Source organism: Pygoscelis adeliae, unplaced genomic scaffold (assembly GCF_000699105.1).
Source record: "Pygoscelis adeliae isolate BGI_AS28 unplaced genomic scaffold, ASM69910v1 Scaffold545, whole genome shotgun sequence".
Classification (NCBI taxonomy): domain Eukaryota; kingdom Metazoa; phylum Chordata; class Aves; order Sphenisciformes; family Spheniscidae; genus Pygoscelis; species Pygoscelis adeliae.
Window position 1 is genome coordinate 1,011,429 of NW_008824746.1, and position 22,859 is coordinate 1,034,287.

The 22,859-nt window shown below is 35.0% G+C and overlaps 1 protein-coding gene across 1 annotated transcript in view; it reads right to left on the bottom strand.

Moving 5' to 3' along the window:
• NEDD4 (neural precursor cell expressed, developmentally down-regulated 4, E3 ubiquitin protein ligase) overlaps nucleotides 1-22,859 on the bottom strand; it is a 55,333-nt gene that overhangs the window by 20,285 nt on the left and 12,189 nt on the right. The window contains exons 6-9 of the mRNA XM_009323418.1: nucleotides 5,899-5,949; nucleotides 3,007-3,068; nucleotides 929-1,031; nucleotides 3-39 (exon numbers count right to left, since the gene is read on the bottom strand). Coding sequence (XP_009321693.1) covers nucleotides 3-39; nucleotides 929-1,031; nucleotides 3,007-3,068; nucleotides 5,899-5,949 — 253 coding nt within the window. The remainder of the gene's footprint in view (nucleotides 1-2; nucleotides 40-928; nucleotides 1,032-3,006; nucleotides 3,069-5,898; nucleotides 5,950-22,859) is intronic.

A 22,859-nucleotide genomic window follows, 5' to 3' on the forward strand; every position in this document is an offset into this window, starting at 1 on the left:
GCTAGCAGCATCTGGTTGGTCCAATATAATCCACCCAGGCTAAGAGATATAATATTAACTACCTTTAATATTACCAAAGTTGAAACAGTATCTCAATTTATTAAACCACCCCCCTTTTAAGGTGCAGTTCCACTACATCTTAAGCCAGTAGAATTGGCTTTGGTTTTTATTGTGTATGCTTCTCAAGCAATGATAGGACAAATTATGCATGCAGAAATCTTATTTTTAACTCAAGTTCCTTAAACACATTAGCATCAAAAGTTGTTTATTCCAGGAAAATAAACAGCATTCATAGAATAGATTAAAAAAAGGAAATAAATTTCATTTCATACATAAGCTGCAAATGTGCTAGTCAGATGAGCATACCATTTTGTAACAGAAAATTTAATAATCACCATTACCACTTTTGCTGTAAGAGTTGTTTAAGTCTTGAAGAGAAATCCATTGATCTAAATTGGATGTGCTTACAAAAGATTACAAATGTAAAGCAGTTATGATCAAAGCTACCCTATAAATTGGAGAGAGTTGAAATTCTAAAACCAGCAAGATGTCAGTGTCTGGCTGGCTGGGGTCAAACAACGTTAAACAGCAGTAAAAATATTGGGCAATGATACTTCCATTAATTCTAAAACAAGAAAAGTTACATAGACATATGGCAAGTCAGTACCAGAAAAAAAACAAAAGCCTAATGTATGTTTTCTTTTTTAGATATACTGACAAAGCCACTCCTTTAGTTGGAAAAACTGCTCCAGAATTTTTATGCAGACTTACAACTTTTATGTAAGATACAAGCAATTGCTTTCAAGTGGTTTGTTTCTAAAACACTATTTGTAGCTTAGTGATTCCTAACATTCATTTTTACTGTAACTACCCTTAATAGCTGAAGACATTTGCTAGGTTTTTCGGCAATAAATAGATCTTTTCCCACCTCTAATTCTTCAGCCTGTTCTGTGGTTTCTTCTTCAGACCCATTGCTTTTAGGCAAGTAAGTCATTTTTAATCTAAGGTGGCCTTTAACTCTTGATTTATGGCTGCAGAAGAGAAAATAAAGTGTTCTTATTGTGCGCTTGTGAAATTGTTACCTGGAAATAAAATAGCTGAAAAAGCACAGCTAGAGGATTATCCTTAAGTTTCTCAACACAAACTTGGCTTTTTATAGTTTAAATTAATGAAGTTTTGTAATGGTATTGAGTTTTTAGACTTCTGAGTACACCTTGTAACACAACTGGAAACGTTTCTTTCCAACTAACTCTTCTGAAAACTTCCCTACTATGCAATGCATAACAATAAAGAACAAGAAAATAAGAACAATGACAATTTAATTCATATAATTATAATAATTTGACTGTGTGTAAACAATCTATCAAGCATTATTTCAACCTACATGACTACTTTTCCTAAAACTTTAAGTTACAGCAAGCTCATATACTTCAGCATCTGCCTCTCTGTATTCAGGTTAATGCATCATTAGAAGCCTGAAAATAGGATTTTCCCATATTGATTTTATTTAATATTTTCACTTCGTAAAGAAATCTACCAAATTATCTCATCTGTTTGACTATTGGTGTAAAAAAAAGATAGTAAGAGTCCTGAAAATATCACTAGTGAGTCAACTGGACACCTGCACATCATCTTATTAAAATAAAGAAAAAAAACCTCAAACCCCCACACATCACTAAGGTCTAACGCTTTGCTTTTTTTTTTTTTTTCCAATGCAGAAAAAGTGAATTAGATTTTCTGATATCCAGAAAAACATTTCATGTTGGATTATAAACACGTTCATTCAGATCGTATTTTGGTTTCAGAAAAGCCCACATCCCTTTGAAAGAGGAAGTAACCTACTAACTTACTTTCCAATACAATAGTTAAAGTAATTAATTTCAGAGTATTAACATGTTAATAATTCTTACTCATCTTGAGGTGTTGGGAAGGTAGTAATCTTATTATTAATATTCCTGTCTAAGTAAATGCAAATATGAGCAAAATTGAAGAACATGCATTAACAATACTAAAGCATCTAAAAGTTACAATAAGATTTCAAGGCAGAAAAGTGCCTGAACCTGTGGCAGTATCTCTTACTACAAAGTACTGCCAAATTCACGTGGTAGCCACTACAAGAAGAGGTCAGATCCTTGACTAACAAACAACAATTGAAGTTAATTTATGCAGAGACAATAAATATTACTTTTCATTCATTTATAGGATAGGAAATGTTAAATTCGGAAAAATAGATCAAAATGAAACTTGACGGTCACTAACTGTTAAAAATCATTAATCTGCTAAAAATCAAGAACTGGAAAATACTTTAAAAATACTTCTGCTACCAGTGTGGCTGAGAAAGATCTATAGATCCCACATGTTCTGATGTTATTTCTAAAATGAAACCTATTATCTGAAAAATGTTGACATGCATTTTATGTCTTTTATTTCTAACAAAAGTTGCTAAAAACTGTTCAGATTTAGGTTAAGAATCTACATGTTAAAAACAAACATGAAACGCATAACACTAATATCAGTGTCAAAGTGTTACCTATCATTTAAAGATTCCTTGGTTTTTTAACACAGGCCTTCCTAAACTTTAAGCAGCTTTCCAGTTTAAGTTTTGTCATGTTTATAATTAAGGTCACATGAAACTGCTTACGTGAAACAGGCAAACAAAAGAGACAGGAAGGCAGGAAACAATTTCAAGTTGAAAAGGGATAAAAGAGTTATGGCATAACATTGGTCACGGATTTCACTGTTCAGCAAAACAATAAATTTTTCAGATGAAGTTATAATGTGAATTATGTCATGGCCAGAAGACAAATGGTTTATTCTTACTGAATAATCTGTAAGTATTTAAACAAATGATGACTTTTTAGTAGAACCACAAATACCTTACTCCACTGATGCTCAAATTTCTTTGATGAAAACAAAAATTTAGAAAATATTTACATATGTACAAGTAATTACATAACAGCATTGTTTAGATATGAAAGTTAGAATTTTTATGTGGTATTTACTAACCTTCTTGGATGAAGAACAAAATCTTTAAATGTATATGGTCTCTCCATACTTGGATTTTCTGTCTGGAATAAGACAAGTTTTTTCACGAAAAAACTGTATCAAACACTTGAAGTTAAAGAAAATTATCAGAAATTTACAATGAGTTTCTTTAAAGGCCATATAACATTTTAGAATTTAAATTATAGGTTTAGGTTCAGTAATCCAAAGTAAAACCAGTGCTAATCTTAGTAATAAGACTAATTCCCCGGTTCAAGAAAAAAAAATTACCTTTCGGTGTATACATATATTACAGTTTCTAAAGCACAGGGAAAAAAAAACTGTTTACCCTGAAATCAAGAAATAGATTCCCAGTTTTCACATTTAAAAGATCTAACATAACTTTTTTTCCTCCCTCAGTATTTTTCAAATATTTTTACATAGAACATACATAAAAAGCCATTTCTAGCTTTAGGACTTGGGGATAAAACATAATCACAGAAGAATCCATTCTGAGAACATCTTTGTTCCAATTCACAAAAGTGAAGTTGCTCAACAGAAAGAAGCACAGAGGTAAACAGACATCATTTTATAACTATACATCCCAGGTACAGGCAGAGAAATATACATGAGGGATCATTAAAGAAAACAAAGATATTTATTTTTCTGGTTAACATAAATATTTATAATCCACCTGAAGTTCTGCAATTCTTACAGAAACATTTGATTTTTACAATACCATATGTTTAGGAACATTTGTAAATCTTTTTTGAGGGTTTTTTTTTTTTCCTTTTTTAGCTGTTCGTAAATTCTGGGGAGTACCTCTAGGTTCTCGTTAATCAATACATTTTAACCGTTTCAAGAAGTACTGTATAATATGAGGAAAAACTTGCAATTGTTTTATTTGTAGGTCTTTTAATTAAGAACAATGGTACATGATGCAATCCTTGAAGGTTGAACTAATTCCATAATAGTATTTTCAAAAAAACTATCTAATGTGTGTCAACATTTGATTTGAAAGAAACAAAAAAATCCAGAATCTAAAGGTTAGACATTAAGTTAGAGATTTTAGAATTTTACTTGGAACTGTTGAGCTTTGTTACGAACCAGTCCTAAGATTAAGCTGACTAAATTTTACTGAACGTGATAACTATTACACCGAATCTCAGAAAGAAAAATGCTCTCTTGTATTTCAGACATTTCAGTGTAAGCTCTTATTAATACAATTTAGAAATACCACACTCAAGTTGAAGTGTTCTACCTTCACTGAATTAAAATGCAGATCTTCAATCCTGTAACGATGTATGTGTGACACTGGTGTTATCTGCAAGATCAGGTTCTATATTTATGAAATGAATTGTCTTACAACTAAGGTAAGTACTTCTTTGAAATTAAAATGGAATTAAGCTTGGGTTTTGGTTTTGTGGGTTTTGGGGTTCCCCCTCCCAACATTACATTATTTCTAAACACACACACACTAAGACACTGTGGAAATACATCACAGAGGATAGAAAAAGAAAGATGATATCTTCTTAATCTAAGTTTTATAATTATTTTTCTGACTTTCCAAAAACAAGAGTTGCCTTAGATTCAATGCTAGATTACACTTGGATTAATACATTTTTGTTTTGGAAAGAGCAAATCCACATCTGCCAACTATTCTTACCTTGCAGATGATTTACCCTTTTTACATGTCCCTGATTACTAGCTCTTTTTAGTTATGAACAGTCTGCATTTGCATAGTATCAAGCAAGACCAAAACTGCATGTAATAAAGAATTTATACACTGATTTTATTTATCCAAGATATATTTACTTATGTAAACAAAAGACTCAAAAAAGCCACCTATATTTGGGCCAATAAAGTACAATGGATTTAGATGGCAAGACCAAGTAATTAAGAACAAGGAACCAGGAAGACGGAAACAAAGTGGAGACAGGAAAAAGTCAATGTTTGAGGAAGGTAAGAAAATAGCCATGAAAATACTCAAGTGAGGCTCTATAAACTAGTTCTCATTTATAGATTAGCATTAGTTCTATGCTAAAAAAAGAAAGGAAATGCACCAATATCTCCAAAAGACTCCAGATATTGCTGTCCAGCTTATTAGCGAGAAGTGAAAACAGGCAGTCTTCTCCAGAAGGACATTATGGCCAGTCTTTCCAACCCACCTGACTGAGGGAGAGGAGTTAGGGTGCATCCCAGTTACAGTGGGAAACGGGACGTATCTGTAACTACTCCTGACACGGTTCTTACCAGAATGAAAGAACAACTGCTCTTGGAAAAGTTTTGCCATGGTTGTTATCTTGTCTTTAAAGCAGTTGCTGATAAATCTGTTAGTATTTGCTAATGTTTTGAGACCTCAGAAGAAAATGAAAAGGCTTACTTATTTCAATGTTCTTGGTGATATTTCTTTAAAATTAACAATGTGCTTTGCAAAAGGAATTCAAAACCAAAAACTTAATAAAAAAAAGTATGAAGCAACACTAGCTCTATTTCCCACTTACCCTCTTCTGTATCTGTTTATGGGAATAAGGAATATTAGAAGTAAATCTGTAGACTTTAAAGAAAATATTTTAAGAAATATGACAATAATTACAATTTCTTCTTGTCTCTAACACTGTTTCAAACCTTGCATTTTTATTCTTCAAAAAGCTAAAAGCACTCCTAACTCTTATAGCAGCAGAAACCAATATCTAAACACAAGGTAACTTACATTTTTTTAATAAATATCAGCACTAAAAAAACCCCAACAAATCCACAAAAGAAAACCAAACAAAAAACCCACAGAGCAGGAGAATTTAATCACTTCTATTATCAGTACGGTTAACTTCCTTCGATGACTAATACAGTTGCATACAGAATCACTTTTCCCTCTCACAGTCTTAAAACAAAACCAAACAAATAAAAAATACAAACCGGTAGCTGATAAAGAGGAATATCCACTTGCCCAAGAAAATCATCTCGAGTCTACAGAAAATAAAAACAAACAAAAAACAAAGTTTACAGTTGCAAAGTGCTTTAAAAAACATTGTTCCAAACCCCTGATAGCATAGTAACACTTTCTAAGAATTTGAAGACGCTCTTGAATTATAGACAATAAAACTTATTCTGTATAGAACGAGTTCTGGTTAACCCAACACTCAGAGCCCTTGGACAGTTCTGCCTTCCTCAAAATAAATGAAGTTTGAGGGAGCTGGGGGTGGAGATTTAGATTGTTTTGTAAATCGTATAGACTAATGCTAATCAAACAGGAGAGAGTTGTTCAGCATCAGGACTGAGATTGTCAGCTTCTCCAGCAGAAACATCATCTTAAAGGCAGAGAGTAAAGACACTTTTTCCTCTTACTTGTTTCAGTAAAATAATTGTCTTGGTATATGCTTAAGCAACTAAACATTCATCACAGATTAACACAGAGCTAAAGACCTTCCTCCTAGGAGCGCCTGACAATTTCTATAAGCCTAGGCAGCTGTTTAAAACAGGCATATATAAACATTTTTTTTCCTTTTCAAAATAATACAGCTATTATAAAAAATAAGATGAAGTAAAAATAAGTTTCATCTGTGGTAAGTGCTTTGGAAGTTCCAGCAATTCCAGCGGTCCCAAGCCTGACAGCAGGAGCTTCAAATTCAGCATCTCCCCTACCCCCTGCCTGACATTCCTGTTGACATCTGAAAATGTGCTAAAATTCATTATATCTATTAAAAATACCATTTGCCTATGCACATTGCAGAGTTTAGTTTTTGAACAACTAAAATCTGAAAGATTCTGCCCTGACTTGCATGTCTTGACTGTCCAACTACGACCAGACTATGAATGCAGCAACTTTGCAGCTGGATTCCCTCCAGCCTACGCTGTAATACCAGGGGAAGGAACTGATAATACATGGTATCGCTGTATAGTTTACTTTTGATCATTCGTTTTGGCTGCCAAAGAAATTAAGATTTTAGTAGTTTACGTAGGTAATTTCAGTATTCACCAATAGTCATCACCAACAGTCAAAGTACTTTACTTGACTTCTTACTGGATTATTGGAGCATATGCTGAGTTGTTTCAAGTTCATGATTTGAAAGCCTTTGCAAACCTCCACAAAAGCAGGAAAAAGTTTTATATGGGTCATTTAACATGAAGACACATCACTGACTGTGTGCAGGGCATGAAATTTTTAAAAGGTATGTATAAGCCTATGGCATTTTTCAAAAATCTACAGTATAACAAGACTACGCTTTTTGCATAGACAGAGTAAGGAACTGTGAAAGTCTTTAACAGTGTAGCCTGTGCACCTCTGGATTTCTAGTCTTCCTGATTTTTCCAGATAACAAGAGATTTGGTGCCTATTCTTTCCTAAATCTGTTGGTGTACCACAAGCTTTTATTCAAACTCATCACCCGAGGATTTTGACGGCCTTCTTCCGTAAGACTTTCCACTATGATGCTCTGCATCTTGCTGACATCTATTCCCTTCACCTCAGGGCAAAGCCGTGTGTTTCACCGTTCTTCTAGCATGACTGTATTTTTAATTTTCAATGCCAATGTTTTACAGTATTAAAACTCCAGCCCAATTTTACTCATTTTGTGTCCCATTGATGGCATTCTCCATTCAAACAGTTCTGACATTAAAGGCTATAGGTATTTCTTGAAGCAGTTCTTTCTTCCTTAATAATTCTGGTACCTTTTTTCTTTAGCTCTGTTGTCCTAAGTTTGTCCATTTCATCTTTAAATCATACATGTATATGGAGAACCAGTGCCTCACATTTGTATAAGCTCTAATTTTTTACACCTCCAAAAAGCACAACTAGACTGCAGAGCTTGTCATAGATTATAACATGCTAGAAACCTAGAGATACATAACTTTAAATTGAATTTGTACTGTGTATGTCTTATATTCAGATTTGAAGTGGCGGGAGTGGAAATAAAAATAAAACACCAACCTTTTTAGTTCACAAACTGGTTTGACATAGAAAGCTACAACAGGTTTCCATATCTGAAGAGTCTGAAGCTTCCCTGAACTACTGAAGGAAAACTTTCAGCTTATAGACCACAAGCTTCTGGAAAAATATAGCTATCATTTTTGCCTATGAGGTTGTGTTTTGTTTTTGGTTTTTTTTTTTTTAAATGGCATGGCACATACCTTAGACATGTTAAAAGGCTTAGTATTTGTAAAGTTCTTGGCAATCCTCAAGTGGAACATGCCTTTCAAATAAATTACTGGAAAGTGGGACAAAAGTCTGCTGTATTTTAGAAAACCTCAAAACATTGTGTTTGTTAGCAGCATTATTTTAGTACAGGCTCCTGTTATTTACTTCATTATTCTGCTGTCTCTCCTGCTATTTTTAGCAGAGCTAGCCTCGATAACCAACCTCTAACAGTACTTTCTCCTCCAGCCAGAGAGTAAAATCCTCCAGTGGAGATTTTTGTTGACCTCCAAACAACTAATACATAGATCAGATAGCAGGAATACTCTTTAGCAGTGTGCCTCACTATGACAAGCTGACTAACTGCCTTCAAAGAAGTGCCAAAGAAGCTTTGAAACAGACATCACACACATTAACAATTAAATGTCAATGGAGTTGAAACTGGATCTCTGTTTCATGACAGCAGGCATCCCAGTTTTTTCAAGACAGACAAATGGGTCAGTTGTTCTTGTCAACTTCTAATTTCTTAACAGCCAGAGAACTCAAACTTTCTGCTTGCCAAACCATAAGTGCATAAACCTCAATTAATGATATAGTACACTAACAAAGAGGCCTTTTATTTTACTGATTCATTGGTTTAGTCTATAGAAAGTTATTAAAAACATGTGAGGACAGACAGCTGCTGTATACAATACATTTAAAGAACTCTAGTGCAATGCCAAAGCGAGTGCTCAAAGAGGAAAAGCACTGAAAGAAAGTAATCCAGTCCAAAACTAATTTTCATCTATTTTATGAATACATACTTAATAAGCCTTAACAGTTAAGATTTTGGATTTTTTCTACAATTCCCATCATTAGTTGGATAGAAGTAGATTTTAAACAGACACTTTTATCTGAGTCACACACTTAAGAGCAGTACTGAGAACATTAACCATAATTTATCAGGTTTGAAGACAGTTAACTGAATCTAACGCCTTTCTTAATTACTTGATTCACCACAGTGCCTTTTGAAACAGCTCTTGTAAAAGACCAGGGTGTTGAAATAACAGGTATTTTCTCTACCAACTTTTGTGACTAATTTTTGTTGGTGTTAGTGCATGAATTAGAACCTAAGTATATTCCCAGTCTTTTTCTGACTAAACAGACAGCTAGTTGTGCATAAGTCGGTCTTTGCACAGAAATCTACAGCTGTACGGCAAAATGAGAAAGCACACAGATTTTATTGGAGGGAATATAAAGTATCAATTCAAATTGAAAAAACAAACAGTGATCTGGACTATCGCTGCTTAAGAAAACAAGAGCTCAATAGATCCCTTATAAAACCAACATTCTTCTTGCTTAAACACCCAAACATCAACATTAGTTACAAGCTTGATGAGAATGAAAAAAAAAAAAAAACCAACCCCAAACACTTTCCTGAGCTCCACTAGCAACTTCAAGTATTTTTCTTTTCATGCTGCACTGAGTGTATTATTTCGTTCTCTTGAACTCTAAATCAAGAAAAGTGAGCTTTTTTCCTTCCATAAAATACTGCCAGCATATGCTATTCATCATGGGAAAATAACAGTTTCAAAAAAGCAAAATTCAATTATCATGTTAACATCTTATAAAATTAATGAATTCTAAAAGTAGTGTTTTCTCTATCTTGCAAAGTGATACTTTGTTGCATGGAATTCATGAAAGTCCCAGTCTCTTGTATTTTTAAGGGGGAGAGGTAGATGGTGAAGAGATTTTTTTTAATGATATGTAGGCACTTCTTTTTAGTTGGCATCTATGATCAACTATCTATGATACTGAGATATAAGAACCTATCAGCATTTTCAAAATAGAGAAAATACGTACTGTTAGATCAATGGTTATTATGCAACATGTTTCTGCAGGACCTTCAGCCCTGCTGGCTGCTTCAACAGCAAGGTGTCAGCATAACATGCCTCAGCAGTTTTACCATCTGTTTAACAGACAGCATTTAGAAATGACACTGAAGTTATTTTCACTAATTCTCCCCCACTTCCAAAGATATTTTCAGAGAACCGCTTCTCCAAAAGACCAGAGTAAAAGTGTCATCTGTTTCTCCATTTATAGCTTACACTTTTTATATAGAACCAATATCTTTACAGATAGCTTCCTTAAAAGTTTGTAGTTAGTCTACAGTAATTTTATAAACAACATTCGTATATTACTCCACTCAATGTTTGCTACTTTGAGAACTTGTGCTAGAAGTTCATTAACAAAGCAATTTAAGACAACTTTTTTTTTTTCCATACAAGAACTCATTTTCACATAGGTCACAGGAAGACAAAAAGTCATCTAATATAACCGAAGCATACTTAAGCACAATATAAACAGAGAACAAGTCAAAAGTTAGTAACGCGTATGTTTTATTCATCAGAAATTTGAGTTCCTTTGGTTTTATGGACAGATGTGCCAAATAAGCTACCATATAAAAAGCAGGAATATTACATTTTATGAAAAATCAAAATCCAATCCAGATTTGGCCTCCTATGTTAAACCAGCCAACGCTCAAAAAAAAAAAAAAATTCAGAAAACAGTACCAAATATTTAATTAGGTACTATTTCAACAAGCCATTCCTGACATCAAGTCAGTTAACTTCACAGTAGTAAAAAACCATAAAACTTTTGCATCTATTTGTGGAAGCTTTTGTGCCAAATCTTAAGACTTCAAATAAAGTTTGAAAAACAAACTCTTGTCGTAACAATTCCAGGTGCACTTCTACCATCACCAATTAACAATATAAAGCTTAAAACACTCAAAAAATTTAAAACCCTATCAAACGTTAAACTGCACGTGTAATTTGCTCCCTGAAATGAGCAACAGATAAACTAGATATGACAGATGTTAACCACACTGGCTAATTAATACACTCAGCCAAAGGACTCAATACACAGTCAACTTTTTGTTATTCAGAGCAAGAGGGAACAAACACAATTTAAGAAGAAGGGAAAAAAAAAAAAAAAAAAAGACAATTTGCCTCTAAAAGGCAGACAGGCAATTGGAGCATCTCTGCATCATGATCTCACTCCTAGGAAGTTTATTAGGTCCAGTACAGTGCCACACAGATACACAAAATCAGGTTGAGCCTGGAAGTTGCTTTTTCCAGCCCTAAATATAATCTTGAACAGTCGGCCCAGGCTGTACAAGTAACTGACCCCTTCTAAGAAATTTCTGTGAACATGGACCTACAGCAGGGCTGGATGCAGACTGAATGGCCTCAGCCTACTCCAAAGTTAGTCCAGCATTTTTAAAAGCATTCTTAAGTCTACTGTTCTCAGCTACTGCTGATCCAAATTCAACATCAGCACTAACTCAGGAATTGCACCAGTGCACAGCTAGCAGCCACTGCCAGCCACGCTGCAGTTTTCCATGCTCTTCTGCACTCCGCCTTAGCCTTCAGCCGCCACTGACCTGAACAGGAGCCCCAAGCCCTACCTATTGACCTCTCCCAGCTCCAAGCCTAAACCTACTGCTGCCAGTCGTAATTTTAGACACTGATGACCTGGCTACAGCAGAACTTACTGGTTTGTCTTAAGCTGTGCTATGCTCAAGTTATAAATCCTATCTGTCCAAAACCAGTCTGCATGAACTGACCTTGGATGCCTCAACCTCTATAATACAGGGCAACTACAGCACAAATAATCCACCCACAATTACTTTTACAATAAAAGCAGTATTACAATTTATTTCAGATAAGCTCAACAACATTTCTTACTAAAGTAACATTACACTTCCCAAATTAGACATGCGTTTTATTGGCCTATAATTTGCTGGATGTTAACCATTTTGGATTTATTCTTTGTAAGTTAAATATTTGTCCCAAATCGAACTTACTGGAAACAATGATCACTACAACAACTGGCTAAGGTAGAGACTCTATTAAAAAATAAGTAATGTTCATAATAAATTCTGGAAACCTTTTTCTTCAAAAAGCCCTTGTGCTTTCACATTACCGAACAAGGCCTTCTCCCTTATGCGAGGAAAATCACAGATTGCCAGAGAAATCATCTAGGTCTAAAAGAATCCAGTTCTGTATTTCTTCCCACATTCTTCTTACTGAGTAGCTGGAGTGTCCCATTTGCATTTTAATACGCCCTAACTTCAGTGACTCCAATACAAGTTTATATGTAATTTCAGCCAGGAACTTGCTGATGTTCTTCTTAAACTCTGTTTGCTTATGTTCCAGTCGATACAGCTGAAAGCGTCCCAAGGTCTCAAACAATAATTGCATCTATCTGTAGACTTTTCAGTTTACTGTAAAGTGCCAGGACGGAAAAAAAGAGCCATGTACTCTCTTGGAACAGAAATGATTATAGATCCATAAACTAACACTAAAATGAGCTACAAACATTTGGCTGGCTGCATTCCCAAATCAGCATGTTCTGTTTGTCACAGAGAGCAAGGAAGAAAGTTCACTTGAAACAGAGACACTTAACAGAAAGGCAGGGCAGTCCCCTTCAGACAAGGGTGAAAGTCACTCATAAGCAAATGACTCGCCTGAAAAGGCCAGTCAGTTTTGCTTGCTTGCTCCATCTGTGAAATTAATCCACTTCTGGAAGACAAGAAAAGACGTGTTGGAACACAGAAGAACACTCTCAGCCCAGGGTGAGGGGAGAACTTGAAAGAGCATTTCTACCATTTGATCCTAGGTGGCTGCAAGGGCTGAGCAGGCACCAAAGAGCCTAGTAGGCAGATTAATGCTCTGCGTAGCCTTGTATCCTTTCCCTAGTAATGGCCAAGAGCAGAATATTAAGGAAATAATAAAAGCAGTAGTTAAGAATAGTACTTCCTCTGATATATCCCCCAGTTTCTAATGAATAAGTGGTCATGGGCTTTTTGAACCTGACGTTAAAATACGTATTGAGAATGTAATACCCTTTGATGGACTTTTCTTCAACTTATCTAACCTCTTCTTGAAATCCATTTCTACTTTTGGTATGCAAAACATCTTGCAACAGTGAGCTCAGCAACATGTAAGAGAACATATTTCTTTTATAAGAGTGGATTCTCTGTTTAAATTCACCTCCTCTGAACTATAGTTTTATAAAACTCCCTTTATACCACTTTTTTTTTTTTCTTCCCCCAAAGCTGAAAAGCCCTTGGTCTACTTAGTGTCTCCTCACATAAAACCTATCCCAATCTTGTGACCCTTCTTGGTATTTTTCTAGTTCTGTTATACATGGTTTCTGAAAAAGGATGACCAGAAATATGCATGCCATGCAAATATGTGGATTTGTACAACTCCATAATGGTGTTTTTAATTTTGTTAGTTTCTTCCTTTCCTAATAAATTCTAACCTTCTGTTTGCCTTCCAACTGTCAACAAGATTTGGGCTGACATTTTCAGCGAGTCACTCACCATGACATAAACTATTTCCTGACCAGTATGGGAGGCCATTACCATGCATGCATCATTAGCTGTTTTTCCTCTGTGTGCAGTACTTGGCGTTTATCAACACTGATTTTCAAATTGTCCATTCTACTGTCTAGTCACTCACTACCATGAGAATTTCTGCAACTTCAGAGGTGACAATTTAATTCTCACTTTTGTTTCTTATCTTTTAATTAGTTGTCATCAATGAGGAAGCTTTTTTTCTGCACTTATGTCTTGAGAGTATTTTTCAGAACATCTGCTAAGGATTCTTGTAAAATATTTTGAAAACTCAGTGTCGTGCATTAACCAGCTTGCCCATCTTTGCATGTCATTGCTTAGTTTGATTTGTAAGACAAAACTTCCTTTTATGAAAGCAGTGCTCAGTCTCCCTCTTTGTAAACACAAAACGTGTCATATGTCTACTAATTCTATTCCATGTACTCTTTCTTCCAGACCAACCTGTTGCAGTAGCCTGTAGTTCCCCTTTTGGTCATTTTAAAATACCGGCATACTACTTACCATTTTCCTTCAGTAAGGGAATCTAATAGATTAAAAGATTATTCATTATAGTTAGTATTTCAACAATTTTATATCTGAACTTCTTGACAATTCTTGGAGGAATAGCTGCAGGTACTATTAGTTTTGTTAAGGGCTTCTGTCTTATGCTATGCTGCTTAGAAAGACTATGATTTCTACATCACCATAACATTTTCCAATAAATGTTTTTGTTTAACCCAAAGTGTCGATCTAATTTCTCACAGAAAGCAAAAAGGATGCACCATTCAAAAAAAAAAAAAAAATTATAGCAATGACCATGTTCTCAAGTTATTTGGCTAGTCAGAAGTAAAGGGAAGAAGGTCTCTATCTTTTCTCGGGAACAAGTTTTACTTTAACACATTCTTAAATGTATACTAAGCCTTACGAGACAGAATAACTATAGCTTGTGGCTATATCAAAGAAGCCACACCACCAATGCTTCCCACTCTCATGGTACATTAAAAGGACATGAATCAACCTGAAGGATGGATAATTAAGTATTTATATAAGCTGTTTCAGAAGCTCTGCTCTGCATGGTTTTGCAGTTTTAGTTTCCCCTTTTGTTGGCATAAGAAACCTACCCAAACTCAGTTCAGCTGCAGACTATAAATAGAATGAGGCTAATCATAATTTCTGCAGAGCACAATCAAATACAATTCCTCCTTAATATGTATGTGTACTGTTTGCTGGTGACTACAAAGTGCTAGAGCTTTGACCTACAGGGTTATTCAAGTATTCTGCTACAGCCCAGACACTGTTCCTTACAGCATATTCTGAAAGTTACATATGGTTCACTTTGCCAAATACAACTTGCTAAAACTGACAAAGAAAAATTTTAGGGATGGAGCTGATATCAAATAATATTAACCAATTGCTTCCTTTGCTAATGCTCCCAAGTAGCAACCGGTCACAGCTAGTCTTGGCTGTAAGGTTTATCACATCCTTTGTGTGTAATCTTTTTTCCCCCCTGAAGAAGATTGCTAATCAAAAGCTAAAGGCATGAAGAAAGGTGGAGAAGAAGCTGTAACAAAACTCTGCATTTAAGCAAGATGGAAAATAGAAGAAATTAGTACAAATTATCAAAGCACTACAGGTCATTGTTATATAAAGGATGAAAGCAGGAGATCGCCTACATAAATTGTTAATTATTTGTGATTAACAGACAGTTTCCACAGTCTTCCTTTTAATGATTTGATGTATACTTCAACTTCTAAAATTTGTCTGAGACAACATAAATAGTATTATGTGATTTAAGTCTAACATAGTTGTCACCATGATTCCTCAGAAACCCACCACCTTCCTTTCAACCCCAATTCTCCTTGACTGAACTGATACACCATGACATAGCAATGTGCCATAAACAGTCCTGTAACATGACCCTTCAAGATATGCAATACTGAGCAATATGAAAATTATTAGGTGATGAAGTTATCGTAGAACAATAGCATAAAGAGATGTCAATTTGTGCTTTGCCTTGTATCGCCTCTATAATCTTTTGCTTCACCTGCCCCTTTTCCACCTCACTTCCTTGCACAGATTTGGGACACTGATACCCATGCCGCCCCTCCAGTCAATATGCAAAGATGGAGATGGCTGGAGATAAGCCACAGCTGTCTTCCCCTTTTCTTGTCACTTCTCCCTGGTTGGACCATTATTTTCTGTGAAGGAGTTTTGCTAAGACAGAAGCTCTATACTTAAAGAGGATGCAAGAGACAAGACAACCTGAGACTATTCAGTGCTAACTTGTGGTGCAGCATTTATCAAGGGAATCAAGGTCTTCCAGGCACAGGTTCTGGTCCCCTCAGCATGTTGAGATCAGCTGGGAAGTAAGTTAGTGAAGAGAGACAGCCTCACACAGAGCCCCGTCAAATTACTGTTTGTCCAAAATTTAAATTTAGTACTGAAAGATTCATATAGCACCTCCTTTTACAAATACAGAAAAGTAGAGTTCCAGAACCTGGTGAAAAAAAACTCAGAGATTTCCAACTAAAGCTTTTCTTCACACGAACCTGACAGTAGAAAAATGTTTTGGTTATTTTACACCTCTGAACTTTTTTTGCTTCAAAACACGTATTTCATTCACTAGAGACAAAACTTGAGTAAAATTACTTGTAAACAAAAGGACAATAACACAATGATTCCCTTAATTGTTTAAGAAATTATTTTAAAGGTATACAATTGCTGAAACAGATTTGCAAGTACACTTACAATATTCACATTATCTAATCAGCAGCAATACTAATGGGGAAGGAATGGCTAATGTCAACAGGGATGCCAGCATAATATTATACTTGTGGAAGAGACTAACACAGCTTTTTTTGTTTGGTTTGGGTTTTTTTTTTAAGTTTGTTTATGGTCTACAAGAAATGGAACTTTAGTCACTGCTTCTGCCTTCCTCTGTACCTCTTAAAGTTTACATATGTAAGGCAACATGTAAGACGACTCCTACCCTCCCAATTCACACCTGTGATGTCAAAGTGCTTTAGTTGCAGGTTTATTTCTACCCTAAGCAAGAGACAGATGCCTGAAAAAACATTAAAAACAGAAATACAAAGTCAAGGACAACCTTCAATGCTGCAACCATGGACTACCTCTTCTTCCTGCTTCGCATAAATAGAATCCCACTATCTACTGCAGAACCTATTCAATGTTTCCAGTAAAGATCAGCAGTGGTATGTGGGCCATCACCATTCCACATTTTTCAACTTAATTAAAAATAATCCAAGGCCAGCTGTCACAGAAATGGTGATTTTTTTTATTTTTTTTTTTTTTTTTTTAAGTCAGCCTTTAACAAGCTGTTGATTATAGAAAGCAGGAAATCTGATATGAGGTGGGTGAAGGCTAGTAGCTAGGCACGTAAGAAAAGAATGCATAGACCTTTCGCTGCTTCAGACTCTGGAGTCTCTGGCCAAAGCACTGATTTGATTTCATGACTGCTCTGTACAGATAGCTGACATTACTAAATGCTACTCCAGTATCAACTTGTTAAATTTGAACCCAGACTCAGCATATCAGTATACTAGGCCAGACTAACTGGAGTCAAAAGAAATATTTTGGGAGTTGTTTATTTTTAAATGAGTCACAATATACCATGATAATTAACCAGACTATATAATTAAATGATTGCCATAGAATCTATTATGTTTCTCACAAAGACTGTAATAGCAAATACAATACTATTTATCTGTTTTATTCCAGTGAATTGCTGAACTGCTATAAAGTCAACTATGGTTGTTGCTTGGTTTGGTGGGGGAAGCTTTTAAATTTTTTGATAATGTGTTTTATAGGATAGTCTATAAAAACCAATTTTACATTAAAGACTGAAAGGGCCATTCCAGGACTGAAAGGCTCCTGTGCTTGTTGTTGCATAAAGAAATCTGAAACAAGTATACTGCTATAAAACCTTTAGTGTCCAGTTTGCTGATGTCAGAGATCTTTTTAAGAGATATGGCACAAATCTAAATATTTGCAAATACATGAAAAGTACAAGACAACTACAACAATTTGGGACGCAGACTCCCTTTTTTCCATTATTTTTTATTTTTAAACTTCTCTCTCTCATCTTCTAGTTAGAAGATGAAATCTTAAGAATTCAGGAAGCTTAAAACATGCTGCCACATTAACATAGTAAAAATACTCAACTACCACCGAAGCATGCTATCAACTGCTTTAAAAAGTTAAGTCTCCTTATATTTTATGTCCATCCACTGTACACACCGCTCCCAGGAACTGAAACAAACTATTGTCAGTCCAGTGTCCTACAAGGTTTTCTGGGAAAGTCTTCTAACAATCTAATCCAGAACTTGGATTCTATGTAAATTGAATTTATTAAAATTCACTCAGTATTAAAATATAAAATATCTTACATATCAACCACCATTAAACATAGAGGCTAGCAGTGCAAGTTGATAAGAAATGTACTTGAAGTGCACGACTCAACATATTTTCCTTTTTACAATATACTTTTTAAAAATAACTAGATCCAGACTACTTAAAATGTCATACTCTGTTTGTGCTTATTGTGGAATTTACCATCAACTTTACAGTTTGATTTTGGCATGAGGAATCACCAAACAAGATGCATAGTGATTACCTGTGATCCACTGTGAGTTTTATAATGAAGCTTAAACATAGATTACAGTTCTACAGGAAGGAAAGTGCATTTTCCTTCAAACTCTTTTTAACCAAAAAGCAATACAAAACTCCAAAGAAGTAAAAAAGTGTAGAATCATCAGGCACTACTCTAAGGGCAACAACAGACTGAAAATTACAGGCTAATACCTCCAAAGTAGTTATATTACTAGTTTAGAAAGGGACTGTCATAACTAGAGATCTTTGACATAAAGCTTTTTGCTTAAACAAGCATGTTGGTTAAATGGCAGTAGTGTCAATTCATAGAGAATGAGATCTTAAAACAATTTTGGTAAACGTTAATTGTTGCACTTTTATCAGCATTCACAATTAAAACTAATATATAATATTCAGGTCATCCAAGTCTTCACAATGTTATTCAAACAAGTCTTAAAATCCACATCTCATGTGGCTTATGCCTTACTAACAATATATACTGCTGTAAGAGTTAATAAGAGCAAACATACTTCTGCAGTTTAGTTGGACGTGAGTTTCATTACCAAAAAAATATATTTAATATAAGCCTTCTAGACCCAAGAACTATAATTTGAACAGTAATGTTGTTGGGAGAGGTATTAAGTTACAGTGTACTGCTCAGGCTGAAGTAGCGGTTGGAAGAAAAAAAAAAAAGAGAGAGGAAACTAAAAATTCCTGTGGTTCAGGGTGTATACAGAAACAAATGGTATTTACAGCTTCTCTGCTCAAATATTACTTATCTTTAATTCTACAAACAGCAAATTGTTCTGTAAAATAAAGCCTATATGAAATAAACCTAAAGGACTCTACAATAATCCACTCTTTTTTACTCATTTTATATGCAAACAATTTTAGTAATTACTATTAATTTATTGAGAAGTTATGTATTTAAAACTACAAAAATTCATCTGAAGTTTAAATAATTCCCACATCTAGATAACTAGACAAGAAAATCCCTTTGAGTTCATGTAAACAGGAAATTACTGTTTATAATATATTAAATACAGGTATTTCACTGTTAAGATCTATTCACCTATGGTACTGTATGTACCATATTCTAAGAAACAAATCTATAACCCAAATGTTACAGATAATATAAAAATTAACTTCCTAATGGTGACAGTTTGACACCATTAGGAAATTCTGAACTCACTGCGTTTAAGTCTTGATTGTAAATTTTATTATTTTCCAGTTAAATTTCAGCTGTAAAATGCTGTCAAATTTTTCTATAAACCAGAACACTCACCTTCTGGGGCTTCCACAAAGAAGTGCTAGACATTTCCCTTTTAGAGGTTCCATATCTTTTCTTAAAACCAGTTGTTTTTCCTTCATTCCCAGGTTTGAACTGTATGTGCAACTGAGACGTCCTTGCACTATGACACTTGTATTTAAGGCTGGATAAACAGCAAGAAACTTTTTGACGTGATCCTTCCAACGAAACACTTCTTTGCAAAACATGGTGGGTTTTGCTCATCTGTGCATTCTGTCTTTCTAGTTCATTTACATTAATCTGATATTCTGAATCTATTTTTGAGGGTAAACATGCAGATGTGCTACGTGCCAGTTTTAAATGAGGGTATTTTGCACTGGAGTTCAGATTTAACTCTGGACTGCAACAGCCATTAACCATTTCATTGCTCGATGCAAATGCTCTTTGAGTGAGATGAACTGAAATACATGAGAAGCCATCAGATACTTCTTCACAAGTTGCCTGCTCGGAACTATTCAAAATTTGACTTTTGTCCTGTAATGATGTATTCAAGTAAAGCTGTCGAATGTCTCTGACTTCGCCAGAAGAGCAAACCGTTTTAGACAGTCGAAGTCCGTTGACTGCTGTTGAAAGGAATCCCTTGGAAATGGTTTGATCATCTTTTTGTGCCAGCTCACTAGGAGAAATAATTAGTTTATGGGATGTTTGATAGGCGCCTCTATGCGGTAGTTGACCTGAGCTTATTGGAGAAGCTGGAGGAGTTCCGGAAGGACTCCTAGGGAAAATAACCAGTGATGAACAACGTCGCAGTGGAATTTTAGTTTTCTTCCTCACTGACAAAGCATCTTGGTCAAAAGTAGTATTACTTCTACACAGAGTTTCCTGAGATGAGTTGTTCTTATGGGGATTACATTTGTTTGCAGTGCTTCTATATGAAGAATCACCATGTATAACACTACTACAGAAAGTACCATCACTTGTCGAAGGAGTGCCACTACCACTGTCACTGATGACACTGTTACTATATGAACCTCCATCACTTGTGGTACTTGCACATGATCCATAGTCACTGCCAGCACTGCTGAACGATCCACTGTCACTGGCTGCAATACTGCCAAGACTGTCATTGCACAGAGCAGTATTGCTCAGAAGGCCATCATTAGATTGATGATCAACCACAATTCTACCGCCACAATTTCCTTCATTACCAATACCAATGAATGAAGCATCTTCACCAGTAGCTACAGCATCACCAGACCGAAAACATCCACTATACTTTCTAGACTGTAGAGAAATGTGCAGTGAGGTGCTCTTTTTTATTTGCAATGAAGAAATAGTTGCATTTTCTTCTTGATTAATTACTTGTTGCATTACAGGTGCATAAGTAACTTGTCTAGGAGTCAGTTTCATTTGTGTAACATTAGGTGCAGAATTCTGCGATTTTTTGAAGTACATACAATTGTTACTATCCAAAACATCTTCAGAGGTTTCCGATAATGGATCTGTGTTGCTTCTTTGGGTAGCAAAATGCAATCTTAACCGTCGTGCCATTTGTTCTCATTTCCATGCATGTTAGCAAATGAAAACCACAAAGATCCTTCAGCAGAAAGGCTACAGGCAGCTGCACAGAACCTCAAGCTAATACATCACAACAGTAAAAGCCCATAAAAGTTGCAGTCTTTGTCCTACTTTCTACAAGATAGTAGCGTTAAAAAAAACTGTACCTCTTGAAATAAATCAGCCATTCGTTGAACTGCAGTTTCTGGACCGTCTTTGCTTGTAGTCAGAAAGCATCCATTTACAAAGCACTTACGTTCCAACGACCTCAGCTGCAACACACTGACAAACACTACTGACCTTGTTTCAATTATACCTTCTGTAATTTGCATAAATGAATACAATAACAAACTTCCAGTACTTCCAAGTTTAAAACAGCAACTCCTGCTGCAGCTGCACTAGCTGAGTCAATGTGTCCGTACTTTCCTCAGCAGCGTATGACTACTAATATTTTTACCCATAGGTTTAGAATTACAGGAAGTTGGTAGGAATGAAGTCCCATATAATTGAGTATCAAGTCTAGGATTGAATTTCCAAATAGTAACCATGCTAGCAAACTGCTGAGGTCTGAATTATGCATAAACCAGTGAAATAAGACTCTTCCACCTTAAAAAAAAAAAGTCTTTCTGCACTATTTAAATAAAACTTGAAAGAAATCTGGCATTATTTCACAATCTACACGCTGTTAACCAATCACACTTTCTAAAGATTTCCACATAGTAGAAACCTCTCCTGTCAATTAATTCATAATTTTCAGTGAGGTGCAACTGAATTATAACCACAAGTTATTCTAATTAATAATTTGGCATTTATTTTCAGCCAACCATGTTAACCTTTTATTTTATATTTTACCCTTACCAAATTACAGCTATTAAAGGTAGAAAGAAACAAACTATTCTTACAAACTGAACTACCTCATCTTGTTTGCTGGAAGCCCACAATAAGCGGACATTCATTAGAGTTCAATATGGTATGCAAATATATGACCAGCTATGCAAACTTCAGAACACTGAGCTAAGTATGCACAGAGATAAATACGATTACCAAGCAAAATTACAGAAGAAAGCTATTCTGTGTAATTACATACAAACTATCTCACTAATTTATTTTTATTTTTTAGATAAAGTGATCAGCATGTCAAGAAGTTAATATACTGTCAACTCTTACAAGAGTAATGGGATTGAGAATTCCTACTCAATCATTGGCTCATATCGTCTGAAAAGGTCCTTTGCTGGCACCTAGTGGGCCTTTTGAAAAAACACAATCTTGAATCTTGCTGTTAAGTGGGGGGGTTTGTTGTGTTTTTTTTTTTTTTAAAACATTTGGCTATGAATGTACTTTTGAATACAGAAGCCATATATGATGCAGTACTAAACGCTACCACACTAACATGAAATTACTGCTGCTGAAAAAGTGCAAACAGAAGAGAACACTAGGCCATTTATACTTTTATAGGTCATACTACTAGATTTTTTTCTGCTCTATATTTATTTAACCTTTACTGTATTTTAAGTTAGAAGGCAGTAAAATTAACATTTATACCTCCTTCCCAAAAAGGGCCAAGAATCAAATTCACAGTACCCTGTTTGCAAGCAACAAATTTGTTTTCTAATTATACTCCAGGGCTTACTTAACCTCCGTTACCTGAATTCCATTATTAGAATGCAGCAATAAATGAATACTAGCTTATTCATAAAAAGTCAACAAATACAATAGTTCATTTATTTCATTATGCTTTACCAACTGGACTTCTTGTAATGTTAGATGTTGGAGGGGGACTGGGATGGGGGGGGAGAAGAGGAAAGGAAAATACCATAAAAGATTCTTTTGGTCACAGTTTCAAAAAGTTACATTTCAACACCAAGCAATATATTAAGAAAAAAAAAAAAAACAAACCACCAAAACACAACAAAAATCCCACTTTAAGATATGTGAGTGAAGAGTAAAAA